Here is a 21,578-nt window from a genome sequence, read left to right as displayed (position 1 = left end):
GTTGAGAAACAATGAAGTACTGTTCATCGATCAGCATAAAACGAACAATGGCCTTAATACTCCAATATCTTTGTTGTAATGTTAACTCAAGACAAGATCTGGACTTTTTTGGTTACAGTATACAGCGATTTAAACGAGCACTAAATAAATAGTCAAGATCTTGTCATCATGTCCCTTATGCTTATAAATGTTCTTTTTTTTTTTTCATACGTTTTTAACTAATTTTATATTGTTACATTAAAACCCTATGAATTGTATAAATGGACAATGTCCGTTAATAAATAAATAAATTAAATGTCTTATAGTTCACTTCACTTGCAATGGGCTCATATCGTCGGGTTCCTGGCACAAGTTGCCAAATACATTAGACTTTACCCAGATTCACCGAATCTGACGGCTGGCTACCCTTTACTAATTACAGTCGTTCCTCGAATTCGATAAAAAGTTAATCGGTCATTTGAGAAACATAGCTAAGGCTTTTAGTAGATGTAACTTTGACTTAAAACGCCCTTACTTCCGTTAATAAACCAAAGTTTTACCAAAAAAAAAGTTTGTAATAACAAAATACGCCATTAGCTACCTTTTTTTAAAAGTGAGATATAAACATTGTTTTCAAAATTTGAAAACAAAACTATTTCCTGTGATTTCTTTCTGAAAAGTTAGGACTGACTGGCTAATAAATGGGGTTTAAATGACCTGCTCAATTACGAAGCTTTACTATATTCTTCAGGCTTTTGTCCCTTTGGACAATAAACAATTTGTAATTCACAGAACCAGGCGACAAGGGTTGTGATTTTTAATATATATAGGATATGCATAATAATATATATAAGCGTAACAAAAACCTTGTGACAAGAAAAAAAGTTGATGTATGATATGAACCAAAGTAGGACTCAAAATGCCTAACACTCTTCTAGTGGAACGGAAGGCCTGTCGATGACGTCAACAAGCCGGCTTCTTCTGAAGAGTTTTAAGTGGTTTCCTCTTCACTAGAGCATATGCTAGAGAAGTTCCTGATTAGCCCACTATAGAATATCCCTCCTGATCCCAACACCTTTAAAATAGAAGCTTATTAAAATCAGAAAAATTCCCTTTTATAAACCTTGTACATAATAAGCAGGTAAATCGTAAATGCAACTCCCATAAAAAAAGATAAAAAAAGACTTCAGGTGCCAAACCAAAGACGGTTAGTATTTGTTGTGTTAAACCAGCTTATAAACAAATATTTTATGTTAACCCTCCCAGGAATTGAAACCAGTACCTCAAACGTGTTAGATAAACATGCCAACCATTACCTTAAGAGGCGGACTTTTCTTCAATCGATTTCTTTTTTCAGGATTTTTACCTGGGAGTAGCCAAAACACTTGTCCGGGATTCTGGTTATATTTCACACACATAACAGTATTAACAATAAAATTATAAGAATTAAAAAAAAACATATTTACCTTTTATTATACCTTAAGGTTAGAATTTTTTTACGCAAAGCACGCGTTTGGCGTCCATTCGCTACCGAAGAGCGTAGCTAAACCTAAATGAAGAAGAACTGAAATCTGAAATATAAAATTTAAACTCCTTGTCTCGGTAAAGGAATTTAGTTACTTTCGGTATACAATGCCCCCTGCCGAAGGATTAATTTAAAATTTGACATACGTTTAAATCGAAAGAGTTTAAATCTTAAGCTCTCGTTAAAAAGGGGGATCTTAAAAAAACAAAAACATATAATATATACAAAACGGAAAATTATAATTGGGCAAAACAGAGCAAAAAACATCAAATTTTGCCAGTCGAACGTTTTGTTCTTCGAATACCGATCATCAAGCTCTTTATAAATAGTTTTTTAGTCTTCCAAATATTTTTTAAAAATTAAAATAAATTTTCTAAAAAGATTGCGCGATTTTTTATAATCAAGCTATGAATACTGCAGACGTTTTTGCCGATTTTCGCATAAAATGATCTTGCGGATTGTACTACGCCCGAGGGGTTAGTTCGATATATCTTAAAAAGTATCTGTGTCCAAAAATCATGATATAATCTGAAATATATTCTGTAAATTCTGTTATATTTTTGATAAACACAATACTGATGTTATATTTTTTTTGTCTTTCGGATCGGTCGATAGGTCGAATGCTACCTACGACATACTGATATTGTTCATTGCGTCTTAAATTGTTACCTCAATAATCGGAACAGCTGTCTTCTTGAGTCGGCGAATTTTGAGTTTAGTATAGTATAAATCACTCGGACGAAAGTGCTTGGAGCATATTTTGGAATGCATTGTTAGCACCCAATCATACTCCCTCCTCTGGATTCTGACGATTTCGACCCATTTTTCACGTATCGATTCATCGCCGGGAAACCTAAAAATGAATCGACGAGGATTTTAAAATTACGCCGTAAAAAGAACCTGAATAACCCGATAACAACATCACAGTAAAATCGATAGTCTGGCGTGAGATTCGCTCTACTGTTTCGAGTAATGTACAGTCCATTCATATTTTTAATAAACCTTTGCTTATGTGTGCGTGGCCGACCGATTTCAAATAAAATATTCTTCTAAACGCATGAAATCTGGCGGCTGACAACCCTTTACTAATTGAATTTAGTTATGCGCAGAAAACAGCCAGTCCACAATTTTGAAAAAAAAATGTCACAACGGACTTCAAACTTACATCCTTAATTCGCAATTTTTAAACAATAGACAATTTTGTGTGACTCTTCGGGGCAAGGACAGTCGATGGAGATTCCAAAAGAATGGACTATCACAGGGAAGCATTCTGGCGCCAATCCTATACAACATATATATTACCGATCAAAGGAGACCAGGCAATTTATATACGCTGATAAAACAGCCAGTGGCTGCTCAAGAAGACTCTTTTCAGTTGGCGGAGGAAAAACTTGACCGAACTCTTAACATACTTGGAGAATACTATGAAAAAAATATGTTTAAGCCAAATCCAAAGAAAACTCAACTCTGTGCCTTCCACCTAAAAAAAGGCAGGCGAGAAGAGAACTGGAGGTCACGTGGAAGGGAGAGAGAATCGACCACTCAAATATATTGGTGTAATGGATAGGACGCTTTCTTTTAAGCAGCATTGCACCAATAATAAACAGAAAGCCTCCGCCAGAAATAACATATTACGAAAGCTCACAGGATCATCTAGGGGAGCCTCTCCACTTGTACTTCACACCTCTGCCTTGGGTTTGTGTGTCTCCGAAGCAGAGTACGCTTCCGGTGCACAAACTTTAATGAGAATCGCTCCACCCAACATCAGGAAAAATGTAGCAGCGGACACCGACAGACATAAACAGTTCCATGACCTTAGACACCCCCTTTACGACCATCGAATGGCTCCTCCGAGACTGGGATCGAGGAGTTTCCTTAAAGCCACAACTGACATGGAGAGCTCAGCAGAAAAACGCAGAGAGGGGAGAGAGGAACGCGGCGATAGGCTCTGGATAACGCCATCGAAAAGTACAAACACCGCCCACAGTTTGGACATCTCTGAGTAAAAAGTTCTCAACAGACTAAGGGTAGGGGTGTCTAGGTGCAAATACAATCAACAGAGGTGGAGTTTTCTGGAAGAAGATGACATAAACTGCGATTGTGGAGAGATGCAGGATGATCCTCATTCGCTGCTGTTTCTATAAAAGCAGTTTACTTGTAAAGAGGATGATTTGAGGATGGTCACTGACAAGGCGATATCTGTCGCTGCACATTGGAGTGGCAAGATCTGAAGTCCGGACGCGATAAGTAAGTAATAAATTCAACAATTTAAAAATAATTACAATAAAAAACATTTTAATACAGAATGTTACCTCATACGTGCACAGTTTGAATGAGGTATCATTCAATTTTAGATCTGGCTGTTTTCTGCAAAATGCATATTTTAGGTTGTGTGGTCAACTAGACTTTAAAAAATCACCAAAATTCCTTTAACACGTAATTAAATTATTTTCAAAGTTATAATAATGAATTAATTAAGTTACAATATTTCAGTTTGTCCAAATGTTCGTAGACAAAAGACTGGATTTCACCCCCTCGGGAGTCATTAAGATTAACAAATTACAAGAGCGATGGAGAATACCTTAAATACGGGAATGTGGAAGTCTAGGCATTTACAGGGCTTATGACCTGTCACTGAAAACAATTTTTCAATTTTTAAACTTCTTCTTGGACTTCTGAAATAATTCAGTCAGATAAATCTCTTTACAACAATAAAGGTTTAGCTCTTTAACTTCACTTAAATCAACAAATGGAAGAATTGAAGAAATTTAGATGTTCAAAAATAGGCGAAATGGTGAATGTTACACAGTGTGTAAAGTGGCCACTTAAACCAGCCAAAATAAGCTCTGTAAATGCCTTGACTTCCATATTCCCTTATTTAAGTGATTCTTTTCAATTAAATACCCTAATATAAATATAAAATAATACGTTCAATACATAAAGACACAACATACATCAGAGTTTTACTAAGGCTGGCTGCATTCTGCAAAATGCACATCTTAGGTTGTGTGGTCAACCAGACTTTAAAAATTATTAAAACTGGTCAAATACATAATTGAATTACTTTTTTGTATTATAAAAAAAAATGGATGCATTATTTATCATTTGTGAAAGTAAAAAAAAAACTTTCCAACTGTTGTGTAGATTTGATTAACTGTTATTACAAAAGCGCTATTATCTTAGTTTTATTTTTCTATGGCTGGCTGCTTTCTGCATAACTACAGCCCTTTTTGAAACTTCCTAAAAATTTTATCGGTTATTTGAGAAACCCCACAAGTCAGTTTTCTGGCGGATGTGACTTTGACTTGAAACGTACTTCATTCCGTTAAGAAACTAGTGCTTTATAAAAAACATATTGGTAAATAATAAACAAAAACAAAAGAAGCTAGTTTTTTATTTAAGTTAGATATAAACATTTCATTCGAGATTTTATAAAGCACAGTTTTTCTAAAAATGTTTAGACTGACTTTCTAATGCAGTTTTTAAATGACCGATTTAACTACGTAGTTTGACTATTATCTTTCAGGCTTAAAAAGACGATAAACCATTTGTAATTCTCAGAACAGGACGTTTATGGTTTTAATTTCAATACCACCATAAATGAAATTTTTATGTTTTTAAGTACCTACACCGACGGGCACTAACACATTTACATAAGCTTACTAAACATTCGAACACACTGTATACTGCATGGTCTTACAGAAGTCAGTCAAATTTGAAGTCACAGAAACTAATTTTATTTAGAAAATAACAACAAATTTACATCAAATGCAAACAGTATACTAATAAAAATTTCAGAAACATAAATTGTAAAAAAAGCATGCATACATTCTCCACCGAATGATTTAAATGATTTATCAACTACATTTATATACCCAGTAATAAATTAAAATTATTAATGATTTGAGATAAATATGCCACGAATAAAAAAAATGTGTATTATTTCAAAACATAATAATTCATACTGGAGCAATTTTAAGTATAACGATGAAATAAACATTAGTAAAATTAGCATTGTATAAATGATTTTTTTTTAATAGTAAATAAATGAAGAAAGAACGATAAAAACAAATTTGAAGTCATAAAAAAGTAAATAGCGAAAAAATTTTTTTAAACAAATATATCTATATAAACTAATAGCATTATAGAGTTGCTTTGACTGGGGTAAGTAACCACGTTTTTAGACAATCAAAAACATATAGTTTCACTAGTTAAAAACACAACATGTACCTACGTAGTATATTGACGTTAAAATAAAAATTAACAATAAACAAAGAAAAAACAGCATTTTTAGAAAAATTGGTTACATAACAAAAATAATAATGGTCTTTAAATTATTATTTTATAATAATTTAATTTTTAAACGAAAAAAGCTTCAATTAACTAAAATTATTAAATAAATTATAGTCCTTAAAATATAGCTTGATTAGAATGACAGTTGTCAGCAAAAGTGAGAACATAACTTTGTAGTAACGTCTAAGGAGTGATTTATATTGACACACGAAAGATCATTCGTATCTGGCATGTTAATTTATTTTTTTAATACAATGCTTGACATATAAATCAACATAAATGTATAAAATCAGCATTAAAACTAAAAAAAAACTCAAATTATCTTAATTATTTACGACTTTCTTACAAGGTTACATTATTTTGCAAAAGTGTTAGAGATGGGACAAATTGATTAATGTGAATTGATCGAATAAAAAATAATTCGTGTGATGTTGTTCATGAAAAAGAGGGTAAATGTCTTATTTTTTGGTGAATAATTGTCTTAAACACACTATAATAGCAATATTTTGAGTTCGTCCAAATTTTTGTAGACAAGCTCTGGATTCAACTCCCCGGGGAGCTGTTTATATTAACATATTACAACAGAGATAAAGAACATTTTAGAGAAGCTAATATAGAAGTCTAGGCATCTACAGGGCTTATGACCTGTCAATGGCTGGTTTAAGTGACCACCTTACGCACTTTGCGCACTTTACGCACACTTTACGCACACATACATTTGGAGAAACTCAAAATATTGTTGATAAATCCACCTGGTCCATGAAGAAGTATAGAAATTGAAAAAAATATTATTATTGATTGATTTGGTGTTTATTTTTAGAACTCCACATTTAAACTTATGGTATAAGAAACCAAACACTGATTTAAGTCTACTGAACACTTTATTTTATTTTTACAAATATATAAACAAAAAATTCGTGACAATTGTTTCTGGTTTTCTTAATTGTTATTGGTTTTCCCCGCAATTATGATTAATGTACATGCTATAATTCATAAGATCATTTTCATTTGTTATATAAGTACCTTGAATTAAATAACTATACAAGGACATTCAATCCACCTAATCTTCACATTCGTTTGAAAATGCCCTAACGAGGCGAAACAATTGTCATGCAATTTTTGTTTTAATATTTGTAAAAATAAAATAAAGTGTTCAGAAGACTCAAATCAATGTTTGATTTCTTATGCTATCTCTTATTTCAAACCCTTTGAATTTTTTCAAAGATGGTGAATGGTAATTATATTTATTTATTCATGCATTTCATAATATATATATATATATATATATATATATATACAGTTTTTTGTTCACTTTACCTAGCTGTGTGAAACAATACTTATGATTTTCTTGTTGTTTTACTGTAGAATGTTTTATTATTTAAACTTTCTACTGAATATGCTGTATAATTTTTAGGTTAATTTTTTTAATATAAATCTTGTATAATTTTTGGTTTTTTTTTTTTTTTTAAATCTTGGGTAAAAGGAAATTCATGTTTTTAAAATATGTTTATATTATAAATGTTTGTAAAAGGCAGATTTGCCGTTAATGTTAATAAAATAAATAAAATAAATAAAATAAATAAAATAAATAAAATAAATAAAATAAATAAAATAAATAAAATAAATAAAATAAATAAAATAAATAAAATAAATAAAATAAATAAAATAAATAAAATAAATAAAATAAATAAAATAAATAAAATAAATAAAATAAATAAAATAAATAAAATAAATAAAATAAATAAAATAAATAAAATAAATAAAATAAAGAAAATAAAGAAAATAAACAAAATAAACAAAATAAACAAAATAAACAAAAGAACAAAATAAACAAAATAAAAAAATAAACAAAATAAGTTTTAAAAAAACATTTGTTGTTTGTGAAAAAAAGTATTTAATGTCTTAATTTTAGTAAATTATGGTCTATAATATGCGTTTTTATATCAATTTTCAAGAGTCATATCCAGAGTTTTATGTTTGCATGAAAAAAACTGTTAAAATTAATTTGATCGGTACATGATCAGTGATCAGTAATTTTCCATTACTAGGCCAATGAGTTGGGCAGCTGTCGGTTTAATTAAGCTATATTTTAAGGACTGTTATATTATGTGCCTGTTTTCTCCGTGACTTCAAATTCACCAAAGAAAATGATAATTATTAAGAGCTTACGCGCCAGCGAGTTGTGGCAAATATCTTGAAAATACCCACGTTCATCTTACCGAGTAATTATTTGATTTTTTTGTACTTACGAATGGAACGATATGTCTGTTCTGCCCTTCACGGACCCCGTATAATTGGTACACTTTCTCATCACACACGAAGGCATTTTCACGGCGTGGCGTCACACGCGAACGCGACAGCGGTCTACTCGAGAGTGAGGGGAAGGAAGGCAATTACCTACCTATGTATGCTGCCTCGTTGCCACGATTTCTCGCCTGTGGTAGTGGAGTAAATTATTGCTATTTATAATCAGTTTCATTAGCACGCGAATGCTAAAAATAATAATAATAATAAATAATTATGACGCATAAAAACAGACGAATATTTCAATAGTTGCAAAGAAAATAGCATTATTATTTTTGATATTTAAAATTGTTCGAACAGAGCGGGAAAACATTTTTAAGAAGGGATATGGGAGTCTAGGCATTTACAGGGTTTATGACCTGTCATTGGCTGGTTTAAGTGGCAACTTTACACCACTGGCGTCCTTGATACCAAATTTCTAATGAAGCTCAGATTTTAAGGATAAGTATAATATGCATAAATATTAAATAAGTACCTAAATAACACAGTACAAACCATGTTTGTAGGCATCTTTGAGAATTTTTTAATTGGTTGGTAGTTTTTTATCTTTATAATGCGAATTAAAATACATATTAGGTACTGGTGAATAGCAATGATTTCTGAGAAAGGCTCAGCCTCACTTGCTTCATATTCTCCTTCGTCCCTGCTTTACACACTGTGTAACATTCACCATTCTGCCTATCTTCGAACATCCACATTTCCTCAACTCTTCCATCTGTTGACTTTTGTGAAGTCTTTCTCTCTTTTACCTCACAAACATCAACAGATGAACGCATTGAAGGAATGTTGATTTTCAAATATGGTCAGAATGTTGAATGTTACACAGTATGTAAAGTGGCCACGTAAAGCAGCCAATGGCAGGTCATAAGCCCTGTAGATGCCTAGACTTCTATATTACCTTCTCTGAAATGTTCTTCAACTCTGTTGTAATATGTTAGTTATAACGGTTTTTAGAGCAGTGTGGAAAAAACGGGATTCTTAAAAAACAATTGAATAATTTTTTTTCAACTGTTTCTGAAGTTGCTTGTACCAGATTTTTCGCGTACGCTGCTTTAAACTGATATTTAGAAACAGTTTAATTTGTGAAACGGTAACTGTTTAACATTTCCAATCCAATTCCTTACAGACTACTGGGATTTAACCCTTTAGGAATTTAATTTTAAAAGGCTGATATCTTAACGGAGACTAAAGAAATAATAAAATTTACTATAAATTAAACCCAAAGATATTTAAATTCCAGTATTAGTATGTCTTAAAGTATGTATATTCCATTAATTTTAATGTACCTGAGCCTCGATTACGATGGGAAGATAAAGACGTCATACCTTTACCTTGAAGGTAAAGTTGAAGATAAATTCCCTCTAGCGATTATAAAGATATTCTACCGACCCCCCACTTTCAAGTTTTGGGTTGGTACATCGATATGAATCAAGGGGAAGCATACGTCACGGTACACATATATACGCTTTAAAATGACATAGCTTCAGTATGACGTCATAATTGAAGCTAAAAGTCTCCCGACCGACTAGAAAGGTATAGTACCGATACCTCCACCATCAAGTTTTACTGTAAGTACATCGTTTTATACCAACGGGTCTAGAACCCCTCGATACGTTTATCTACGCATTAAAAGTGTCAAAAATTTTGTTCCACCGAGCGATTTAAAAAAAAATATGATTCATAATTTGTTTTAATCGTTTTGAGGTTGGCACTTTTTTCTTAAAAGCCTATTAAAAATATGAGGAAGAAATACGTAACTTTTGAAGTCGAATTAAATTCCGGCATAACTGTCATTTTAATAAAACGAACGCCTAATTGTAAAAATAATGTCGCTAGGTTCTGTCCTATTAACGAATAAGAGTATCTAGGCGTCAGACAGAGATTATATATTCCGACACAACTGTCATTTTAATAAAACGAACGCCTAGATGTGAAAATAATGTCGCTAAGTTCTGTCCTATTAACAAATAAGAGTATCTAGGTGTCGGACATATATTATATACGTCAGAAAGTTACCAATATTTAGTTATTATATTTTTTCTATCTTTTCGAGTGTATGTATCGAGACGTTATAGGAGCCGGCTTTGTAGTCGATCGGTAGATACATACAGACGATCGTTAAGCGTACCGTCTTCGTGATTTCCAAAAGTCATGCAAAATGCATGTTCAAGCGAGCATTTTTTGCTTGAATTGGGATTTATTGGAGATTATAATTGCTTTGTAGTGAGCACTTTTTATTGCAGAAGCCTATTTAAAATATAAATGAGAACTATTTTAAATGTTAATGACGTAAGGAACGCGGACTTATTGTTTGCGGTCATTCCATTGGCTTGTTTCGATCATATGATGTCGATATGACATACTTGTCAGGTAGGTAGGTAAAACAAACCGAGGTAAGGTACAGATAGTACTGAAGTTAAGTATACCGTCTCGATATATACAGATGAAGATAGCGTTCATAATCGAGGCACTGATGCTTATATTACTTTGTATATTGGATTATGTTTGTAACTACAGACTACTATAAACCAAATTCTTCAGCATTGTTAACCTGATCCGCTGTTAAGTTTTTTTCGCTAAAAACTTTCTGAAACTCTTGCTGGAATGGTCCGATAGCAGCTTCATCACATGATTTATCACCGACCTCCTTCAAACGTCTTATTCCGTGGCGCTTCTTAAAGTTATCTAACCATCCTCTGCTTGCATTAAACCCAACATTGGAATTTGTAATTTCGCGATGTAAAATACGAGCCTTTTCACGAATCATATCACCACTTAGAGGAACATGCAATCGCCTTTGTTGCAAGAACCACGTAATCAAAGCATCCTCTAAAGCGGGATTATCTGATATTTTTAGCGTCCTTCGTGCTCCGGGACCATGTTCTGTTTTGGAGACGTATTTTACGATCTTCTCTTTGATCTTTTTTATATCGCCTACAGTTGACCTGCCTATACCAAACTTGCGAGCAATGACAGTGTAGCTGTCACCATTATTTATCATCTCGATAATCTGTACTTTGTCCTTTAAAGTCAACGTTGAATGCTTACGTGGCGGCGCCATTTTGTAAGTTGAAAAGCGCGAGCGCGCCAAATGAACGAATACGCTACACGCGCACGCGGGTTGATGGGTGACATCAGACTGCTAAACGCGGCGCTCGAGGCAGGTCGCAATGCCTACCGCCTCCCCCGCGAACGTCCCCGCCCGATCACCCGGATTACCGCGATCACCGAATAAGCGAGGGTCCGGATTAGCGAGGCCCCACTGTATGTACATATTTTTGCCCGGGAGAAATATCAGATTTAATAAACTGTACCTATAATTGAGTTTTTAAAGACTCTTATTATCAGAGGCATAATTCGCTCCCCCTTAAAGAGAAGTAATTTAGTTCTATTGCATAGAATAAAAGCGTCTTAATATTTTGTTTGTTTTTTTTGCTTAACAACTAAAATGTAACGAACGGTTTCAGTTTGTACTTGCAATTCTCGACCTGAGTACCTACGGTCCGATATATTGCGGTAAGCTGTAGTTAACTTTGTGGTTGATAATCATAGAATGGTTTTTGTCCGTATGGACAACTCTATTAGCCAGTGGTGTATTATTACTATAATCTTTTAGTGTTTATAATAGCGATAATAATCAAAAATTTCATTCATAAATTTAATTTGCAAAATTCACTCTCAAAAACGGCAGTTTCTTAAGTTGGCAATAAACTTCGGTACATTAGTCCACAGGTGTTGCATTTATTTTAATGTTAGATTGCCAACATTATGGCATTAGCCATAGACATAAATAAAAAGACGCGTGTACGGTATAATATTCTTGTCTACACTTCTTTAAACACACTTTACCTTTGTATTGCTTTTAGTTGAATATATTTTTTAACACTTTTAATCGTCTCACACGTCGTGTTCGTAACAACGTTTGATAAGTGACAGGTAGCTAGCACTGCGCTCTGAAAAAGTAAGCAACCATTTGGATTTTTAAATGTTTTGTTATAAATTTAAAAAAATATGCCAATATGTCATCTTGCTGATACCGATCGTTGTGGTTTCGGATGTGACTGGGTTTACCATATAAACTGTCCATCCATCCATACTCCATACTTGATATTATAAATGCGAAAGTGCATTTGTTTTTGTTACCTTCACGTCTCTACAGAGCGACCGTTTGACATATTATTTACATAGGGATAGCCGAAGAGGTGTAAAAACAGGATACTTAAACTAATATAAACGTAAAAATAAACTTTATTTTTAACCACATCTTTATATTTTTTCTACCGCCCAGTTTCAAAGCTATACAAGCTTCTTTATCAAAGTACAGTGCTGAATTAATAATAATAATAATATTTGGCTGATTTACATAGAGCCATTTTTGTAAAAAAATCACCTCAAGGGCGCTTTACAATTGTTTATCTAAACTTACATTCTAACTAAACTTAAGGGATGTATTATATTTCCAGATTTAAAATTGAGGGTATGATAGTTTAAAGAAGTGGGATTTTAGTTGGGATCTGAACTGACTGGGACTGTCGATGATTCGTAAGTTTGAAGGCAATTGGTTCCAGGCAGAGGGGCCGGCGGCGGCAAAAGCACGATCTCCAAATCTAGTGTTTGGGGAGCGCCGGATTTCGACAAGTTTTCCTCTTCCTGAATCAAATGCTGACCTAAGAGTAGATTTTCTTTGACATGTATTTTCCCTAATACAAAGGTCCGATAGGCATTTTGGAGCCGTTTCATTAAGGGATTTGAATACTGTCCAGCACAGCTTGTATTTTATTCTCTCTGGGCTTTTTAACCAGTGCAAATCTCGAAGATGTTGTGAGATGTGAGAATATTTTTTTACTCCCGTAATAAGCCTTGCTGCTGCATTGAAAACAGATTGAAGTTTTTTAGTTTGATATTTTGGGAGATTTCTATATATAAAGATTTTATCCATTACACATTACGCTTCACATCCTTACAAGACAAAAATAGTTAGTTCCATGCGCAGCTTAATATTTAGTAAACATTGATAAAATAAAATAGTATATAATGCATTAGTTAAACATACCTTGATAACGAAGCTTGTATAGCTTTAAAACCAGTCGGTAGAAAAAAAAAGTAGTTTAAAACAAAGATATTCTTATTTATTTGATTATAATGAATAACAACAAAGTTACTGCTTAATTTATATTAGAATACTTATTTTTCATCTCGAATTTAAAAAAATGTACAATGGAAATAAATATATAACACTGAAACAATGAAAACAAAACATGAAATTAATCATTTAAATTTCTATAATTTACTTGCTTTATTTATTGTTAGTTTGGTTTAAATTTCTTTTCGGTTTAGACTAACAGATCGTCATAATCTTTCATGGTGATAGTTAGAGGATCGGCAATCGATACAGGCTACTTTCTATCTAAAAAAATGTTATTCCTTGGTAAAATTCTTATTTATAAACGACAAAACGTATTAATTACCCACCAATTTCTCCCAAATACCATGCCAGTGAGCCCGCATATAAAAGCTAGTTATATTATATACATGCTTTGAATACTCACTAACTAAAGAAAATAAAAATGAAAAAAAAAATGTTACTATAAGATTTGAAGAGGGAAATCCCTGCAAAAAAAAAAACGTTTGTAGTGAAATATAAGTGGATGCACATAAAATTGTGATTGTAAACGGTGTTTTTATTTATTATTTGTTAATTAATTAATACACCATCAAAAAATTCAATATTTCTATATTTTATCTATCATTTTTTTTTCTTTTATCAGCGCTATACTTTTTGAGAGTATTGTATTTATTAAATTACTCCGCCCTTGACGTCACCAGTTCTAGTCGGTGAGTTCTGCTAATTGGTGAGTTTCCCAGAAACCAGAACCTATCACAACACTCTAACATTGGTTGAGTCGAAAGAACTTGTGACGTAGTTCATTTTTTTTTCGTACGTTTTTGAGAAATTTCACCTTACAACAGGGAAATAAAGCTGTGTTTTTTTTAAAACATTTTTTAAGTAATAAGGGTCTATGAAATACTGTCGAGTAAAAACAATATTTTTTACTAATTAGTAGCATAAAAAAATATTTTTCAATTTGTAATTTTTAAATCCCGCAAAAACAGCATTGCATTGGCCACGCCCTTAATACGTTACGATTCATGTTTATTTTTCAACTTTGTTCCAAACCGTTTGAATTTTTTTAGAACACCGTCACGAATCTTGACGTCACAATTATCAATGCCAAACACGTCGTGTTTTTCTAGTGACATATTTTTTTTAAAGTTACATATATATATACATTTCTCCGCGATATCCATATTGATTTTAAAAATTAATTATTCGAAATCCATTTCATATATTTTTATCGGTATTCGTAGTATGTGATATTTCCCTATTAAATGGTCTAATTTTTACCGCGTGTAGATAAACTTAGTTATATCCAATTTCCCGTTACACTGAACTTCTTTGAGCGCGTAGAATCACATTTACATACATCGTATTGCGTTCGGCCGACTTATTCTGTCACAATTTCGTTTCGAAAGTTTGCTCGTTCGTCATATATCTATCTCACTCTAACGCAATCTAAATCTATTTCGCTCTCTTTCCCTTTCATACGACACGAATTAGTTACAGAATAAGCCCACAGAAGTCCGCCGAACGTCCCGCCGCGTCCCTGTCACACTCCTACCCGCGTGCGTGCGCGAAGGGGCCGCGTAATGTTGCCAGATCGCAAACAATATTAAAGTAATTTCATAATATTAAATACAAGATTATATTCATAAAAATAATTTGATTATTTCTTAAAAAAAATATTGTGCACGCGGAAACATTGATAAACACAACAGGCTCATTCAATAAGAGTAATAGAATAATAATAACTTAAATAAAAAAATACATTTTTATATAAAACGATATTTTTCATGTCAAGTTAAAAAATATTTGATACCATTACGTTTAAAAGATAATGTCGGTCAAATATCCACAACGGCTTTGTTTAATCGTCGTAATCCGAGAGGCCCAATTTTTTATGACTCTGGCTTAGTCACAGTAATAACGCGAACGACGTTATTTTTTATGTCATTTATTGTTTTTGGTTTATTAACGTGGACCAACGATTTAACTTAACCTCAAAAAAAAATTCGTCAATATGACAAAAGACAGTTTTCAAGGAATTAAAACCATCTCTAGTATAGCTTTTGAATAACCTTATAATTATAACGGCGACCTGTATGATTTTAAAGAAAATACCATGTTATAAAAATGAAAAAACACGCTTATTCAATGTATAAATAATAATAATAATACGCACATATTCCGATGTTGAAGATCCAGATCTGTACATGTAGGACTCGAACTCTCCTGATGTCAAGATCAAATGCTAAAAAAAATAAGATATGATCAAATCACTACCCCCTGTGTTTTTTCGTTTGCTTTATCTATTGTAGGCGTATTGATGTAAAACAATAAAAACAGAATAAATAATTTGTCTAGTAGTTTTCACGTGATTCGGGTACAAGAGGCACACATAAAAAAAATGTAAAATATACTGTTTGATCTCTATATCCAAATAGAATATTCCATGTGTAGTTTAAATGATTTTAATCAATACAGATACACGACCTGTTTACTTTTTTATTGTATATATAAACCAGCTTTTACTCGCGGTTGCCTTATCTTGAGAGTCGAGAAAAAAAGACATCGAAATTAGTTTTCGAGCGAAGCCACGGGCAAGAGCTAAAATAATACACTACAACTTTCCTCAATATGCTACTACTACTACTACCACCATCACGCCATTTCCCTGTGGGCAGAGAGGATGGACCACCACACACATCTATCCTGGTATATATTCCTAGCTTCCTCCACATTCATACATGCCCTTCGGTTCTACCTGTGTTTGACATGACCAAACTTAAGATTTTGGTTTATCTGATGGCACTTCTTCCTTGATTGTCCTCGTTCCAAGTTACAGTTTATTTTCGTCGTATAGACCTGTTTTACCATTCTTATGTCATATATTCGACCTCGATTATACCTGACTCAGATTAATATATTATTCATCAATATACCTCAAGTGCCTCAATATACGACCTAACCAGTATTGAAAACTGCATCAAAATCCATTAAAAGAAGTGAGATAGATGTAGATAATGTTAAAAAAAATATTTATTTGAATTTAACCTACCTTATTTGGAAAAGCTTTTTTGCTTAATCTTTTCAATCCACCTTTTGTGTCATAAAAGCATTTTTCGTCAAAATGCATTGAGCAAACTACGCTTCGCTTTGTTGGCCTCCAAAACTCATCTCGACGTGATCTTTTTACTATTTGTACCCACTCTGCTCTCCTTTTTTCATCAGCAGGGAAGCTAGAATTCCGCAGAAAAATTGTTAATATTGTTACTAATGAAAAAACGTAATTGTCAACAAAAGGTAACGGAGGAAAATTGGCAGGAATGACGACTCATATGCAGCTATGAGCCGCAATTTACGACCTTAACAAGTTAGGATACGCTAAACGCTACACGGAAAAATAAAATATTTGGTCCATAAGTTCGAACAATGGAGTTCTGGTGCCAACCCTTATGTATGGGAGCGAAGTTTGGAATTGAAAAAATAATTATGAAAGCACGCTGAATGCTGTCGAAATGTGATCTCTCAGGTGAATGTGAAGTAAAACGATGTGTGGTAGGTTATGTAAGGTTGAGATAAGCACTATCGACAAAATAAAGAAAGGAGCTCGGCGTTTGGTTTGGACACGTAGAGCGAATGGACAGGGAAAGAACGGCTAAAAGGATTTACGATGCGAAAGTAGACGGATTCAGGAGACGAGGAAGACCGTCAAAGACATGGCATAACCAAATCTGAGAAATATTTGAAAATGGACATGTTAAAAGTCGGAATAATCGTCAGGCGTGCATAAAAAAAAATTATGAGTGTAGAGGAAGAAAGGTCTGTATGTAAAGACAGAGTGATATGGCGTTCTATCCTCTCTGCCTATCTAAACATATTCCATTCCTCTCCCAGATCTAAAGCGCAGGACTGATCACCTCGCCAATGATCAAGATAACACTGCGTCAATCAGATGCTTTATGCACCAGTTTGGTCAAGATAAGGGTCAAAGGAAAGATCCATACGCTATAGTTAGGGTGTATGTGTTAAATATCTGCTAAGTTTTATCTCTCCATAACCTTTTGCAACAAAAAATATTTTACTAACTTGACTATAAACAAAACAGGTGCATTTATTGGCAAATTAAAAAAAATCGTTATACAATCATATAGAAATTAATTAAATAAATACATTTAATACATATAAATATATGTTTATAAAAAGTAGCGTAAAAAAATCAACTACCCTGGCAACACTAACAAAATGTCCACCGTATTTTGTTTGCCAATTAGCTTTGACAGTAAAATAATTCAATTATTAAAAAATGTGATTTGTGAATTCGCTACTTACACATGAAATGTGATCCCATCCTGCTTCTTTTTAATCCCCGCAGTATTTTTACACTTAAAAACGGCACAACACGGCATGATTCAATTTAAATCGGCAGCTGCGCACTGAGAGACGATTCCAAAGTAACTTGCGACCGAAGCGTAAAACTACTCATTTATGAGTAGGTAGTTCCGTCCGGTTCATTTTGATGCGCGTACGCCGTTTCAGAATAGAACGAGTGACCTTGGGTGAACCAATCAGAGCGCTTTAGGCGGTCGGCAGCTGTCGGCCCGGCGACGACGACCGACGAGCGCAGGGCCGCACTCAACGAGAAACACCGTTTATTAAAATAATTAAATCAAATAAAACATTTTTTAATAATGTATTTACCGATTAATTATTATAATATTATTTTTGTATTTTGAATCTTGAAGTAGTACACACATTAACATATTCAAATGTACATTTTTTTTTTTGACAAAGACTGGATTCGACCCCCAAAAGAGCTGTTAATGTTTACATATTAAAACAGAGATGAAGAACATTTTAGAAAAAATAATATATATGTAACTCTAGGTATCCACAGGACTTATGACCTATCATTGGCTGATTTAAGCGGCCGCTTTCCAAGCTGTGTAACATTCACCATTCTGCCTATGTTTGAACATCTATTTTTTTATATTTTTTTATAAAAGAAATATTTGCGTTCTTATGATTTACCCAAATATTTAATTTTGAGGGCCATTTTTAACAAGTTGTAAATAACTCGCTATTAGAAAATGGAATCAAGTTGGAAAAGAGTGGGATTCGAACCACGGACCTTTGGTCTGTGAGTCCGAGACACTAGCTACAGGCTGTATTCCTTCGATTCTTCTATCTTAACTTCGCAAACATTAATAGATGGAAGAATCGAAGAAAATTGATGTTCAAATAAAGGCAGAATGGTGAGTGTTACACAGTGTGTAAATTGGCCACTTAAACCAGCCAATGACAGGTCATAAGCCCTGTGAATGCCTAGACATCTATATTCTCTTCGCTAAAATGTTATTCATCTCTGTTGTAATATGTTAAAGTTCTTATGTGTGCTCTAATAATGACAAAGTACATATATGTATTTCATTTGTAAGTTATTTAACACAAATATATTTCTAAATCTTCTGTTTGAATTTTGTTTTTTTTCATCATACTCGTAAATGTTTTTTCCCATTTCATAATATTTTTTTATTGGCTTATATAAGATTTAATTTTGTGACCCGCCTTTGTTCTATACGGGGGGTATATTTTAACAAATTAAAATTATGCGGCTTTCGTGGTTCAATGGGTATGACGCTTGACTCACACACAGAAGGCTCCAGGTTCAATTTTAGGTGAAAACATACAAAAAAAAAGAGAGTATTTTTGATACTCTCATCTGATCTTAAATGAATGCGAAATTACATACGTTACTTTCGTTATCGGGAGAAGTGCTGGAATGCTCCGAACGTTGTACGCACTTGCTACTTGTAATGGGGGCTCCACCATCCAAATTCGAGTTCTGGCGTCTTTTTTTCAACTCTTTTTGTCGCAATCGACGAAGCCGACAACGTTCTGCATTTGTAAGTCGCGGTGCACGCATTTTGTTCGGAGTTCCAGATTTCACAGACTTCTTTCTCTTCAGAGGACGTGGCATTTTCACATTATCTCAGTTATTTCCAATGTTAATTTCACATATCAGCTCGCCGTAGATCACTAAAACCGACCAACTCGTTCCGGAGATGCAACTGAACTGAGCGCGCGCCGTTCCCACACAAGTCTAAATTTAGACCCCCACGCGCAGCGCTGTGACGTCCCCTAGTAACGACCCTCCCGCTCGCGACAAACCATTTACGGTAGTCGATAAAACGGTCTATTTAGTCATAGTTTTATATATTCTGTAATTCTAATGGTTTTTGCACACGAGACCCCCGAAAGTACACAAATATTGGTCGCGGCAAAACCATTTCATTTGCATTCACATCGTAATAAATGTACATGTAGTCTGCAATTTCCTACCGTATTTTTGGTTGAAAATATTTCATGTTTCGCAACATTTTGATAAAATAAAAACTTTTTTATAATGATTTTATTATTCTTTTTATAAAAAATATTCACAATCCATCTCTTCAATAATGATTATATTATTTTATGTGTCGTAATTAAACATAACACATACTATTACGCTTTTATATTTAATTCAAACAAAGGTACAAATTTAAAATGACGGGATAAATTTTAAGGATTGGAGTGTATAAAACTATTTTAAATGGTGTTCATGAGTAGTAGGTGTTCATGAGTAGGTTCATGAGTAAGCGCCCTTGAGGTATTTTATTACGAAAATGGCGCTATATAAGTTATCCATAATTAATTTAATTAATTAGGTGCAGCCATTAAAGTAAAACAAACATGGCCAGCGGGGGGTGTAAGTGACAACAGGTCATATCTCACGGACTTGGGCAAGCAAAAACGCAGTATAGTAAAAATCCCGGACTGTTTATATCGGTCTACTGAGAGTTATATTCGGTATGTTGCTCTCTTCCGCATGCGCATCACATTTGTTATCGTTTAACTATACGGAGAAATACACTTGCGCACGACGGACTAGGGTAACGGCGAAATCATTAGGGCTGCCCCATGGCATTTTACGTAAAAAAAAAGTGTAGTTTTAATATTGTTTTATTTTTTCATTATTTTTATTTTTAATATGTATATTTTGTACTTACATGATTAATATTGTAATCCCAAAGCAAGCACAAGAGGTTGTTTCTTTTTTAGTGTGGTATTTCGTATCGTTTATTGTTTTTAAAATAGAAATAGAATCGAAGTAGAAATATTTTAAAAGAGCATTAATACCGCATTATACCGTCTTAAGAAAGCGATTGATAATATAATTCCAATACAAATAATAAAAAAAATATCAGAACAAACCAATTGTATACAAAATAATTACAATTACTCAAATATAAAAGATTTATATTACAGATATAAAGCAACAAAAATAACAGAAACCTACGGATTGGATATTAAAAAATATATAAAATATAATAAAAATAAAATAAATTAAAAATATTGTTAAATACGCCTAGTAGCTCAATCACAAATAACTTTCGACGTGCTAATAAACGACGTGATAACAATTTCTCACCATGGTTGTTTATCGTATTCGCGATCACAATGGAACATCCGTGAAGACCTAATATTAAATGTCAAAATATTTACGTTTCACGACGTATATTCCTGCTGCGCAATCACATATTTGAATTTCACCAGTGTAAACATGGAAAATATTCCAAAACTGCTAATTGAATTATTTATTTATTATTTATCATGCTATTTATTACATCAAGCCAGCGGTTGGCAAGCCAAATATCAAGAGAAGCAGTCGCCATAGCGATTGTAATTTAATTTTCACGTTCTCGTATTACATACTCCTTACTACTATTTTGCAAATGCAATATATTGTATTATTTTTTATAGTAAATGCCAATTTTTTGCCAATAAACTGTATTTATTTACGAGGAAAACAAAAAACAAACCAACACGAGCGTTGACTTAGAGATAACATACGCGTTGACTTATGACTGCGATAACTTAAGCATGTTCATTATTGTTCATTGTGATAGCTCAAATGTTTAGCATGTTTTTAAGAACCTCAATAGTTATTCGTGATTGAGAAACAGAGGGCTTTAACATGACAGATACAAAATCACAATTCAAGCGTTTCATTACAAAACTTTAGCTATAAAAAATACGACATTTCCATTATCAAAGTTTTTTGAATAATGTCAATTGAGTTGAATGCGAGCAGGTATTTTAATTAAAAACTTACATGATCATAAGGCACTGCCTTTTTCTTAAGGTAGCGCCGACCATTTTTTGTATCATACATATCGTCATCACGAAAATGAGCTGAGCAGATATACGTATTTTTGTTAGGTAACCAAGTTTCTTCCCTGCGATTGTTTTGACAAAATTTAATCCAATCTTCTCTCTTTTCATGAAATGGGCCCGGGAATCTTGAATTCAATTAAA

The 21,578-nt window shown here is 33.1% G+C and overlaps 1 protein-coding gene across 6 annotated transcripts in view; it reads right to left on the bottom strand.

Annotated features, from left to right (window-relative positions):
* Positions 1-21,578, bottom strand: part of LOC148285393 (THAP domain-containing protein 2-like) — a 143,319-nt gene that overhangs the window by 11,302 nt on the left and 110,439 nt on the right. Inside the window, exons 1-3 of one of the 6 annotated variants that reach the window (XM_088225639.1) lie at positions 17,553-17,691; positions 16,279-16,459; positions 15,403-15,471 (exon numbers count right to left, since the gene is read on the bottom strand). The exons of 3 other annotated variants lie outside the window; for them this stretch is intronic. In XM_088225639.1, the coding sequence (XP_088081765.1) occupies positions 15,403-15,471; positions 16,279-16,459; positions 17,553-17,629 (327 nt within the window). In that variant the 5' untranslated portion in view covers positions 17,630-17,691. Of the gene's footprint in view, positions 1-2,173; positions 2,358-8,046; positions 8,178-15,402; positions 15,472-16,278; positions 16,460-17,552; positions 17,692-21,375; positions 21,563-21,578 lie in introns of those variants that run through there. 2 more of the 6 variants (XM_088225654.1, XM_088225635.1) reach the window with 2 other exon arrangements.

The sequence above is a fragment of the Micrasema longulum genome, unplaced genomic scaffold (assembly GCF_059751315.1).
Source record: "Micrasema longulum isolate JH-2025_06_02 unplaced genomic scaffold, ASM5975131v1 h1tg000037l, whole genome shotgun sequence".
NCBI classification, from domain to species: domain Eukaryota; kingdom Metazoa; phylum Arthropoda; class Insecta; order Trichoptera; family Brachycentridae; genus Micrasema; species Micrasema longulum.
Note: the sequence above shows the minus strand (reverse complement) of the source record. Positions and strands in the feature narration are given on the sequence as shown.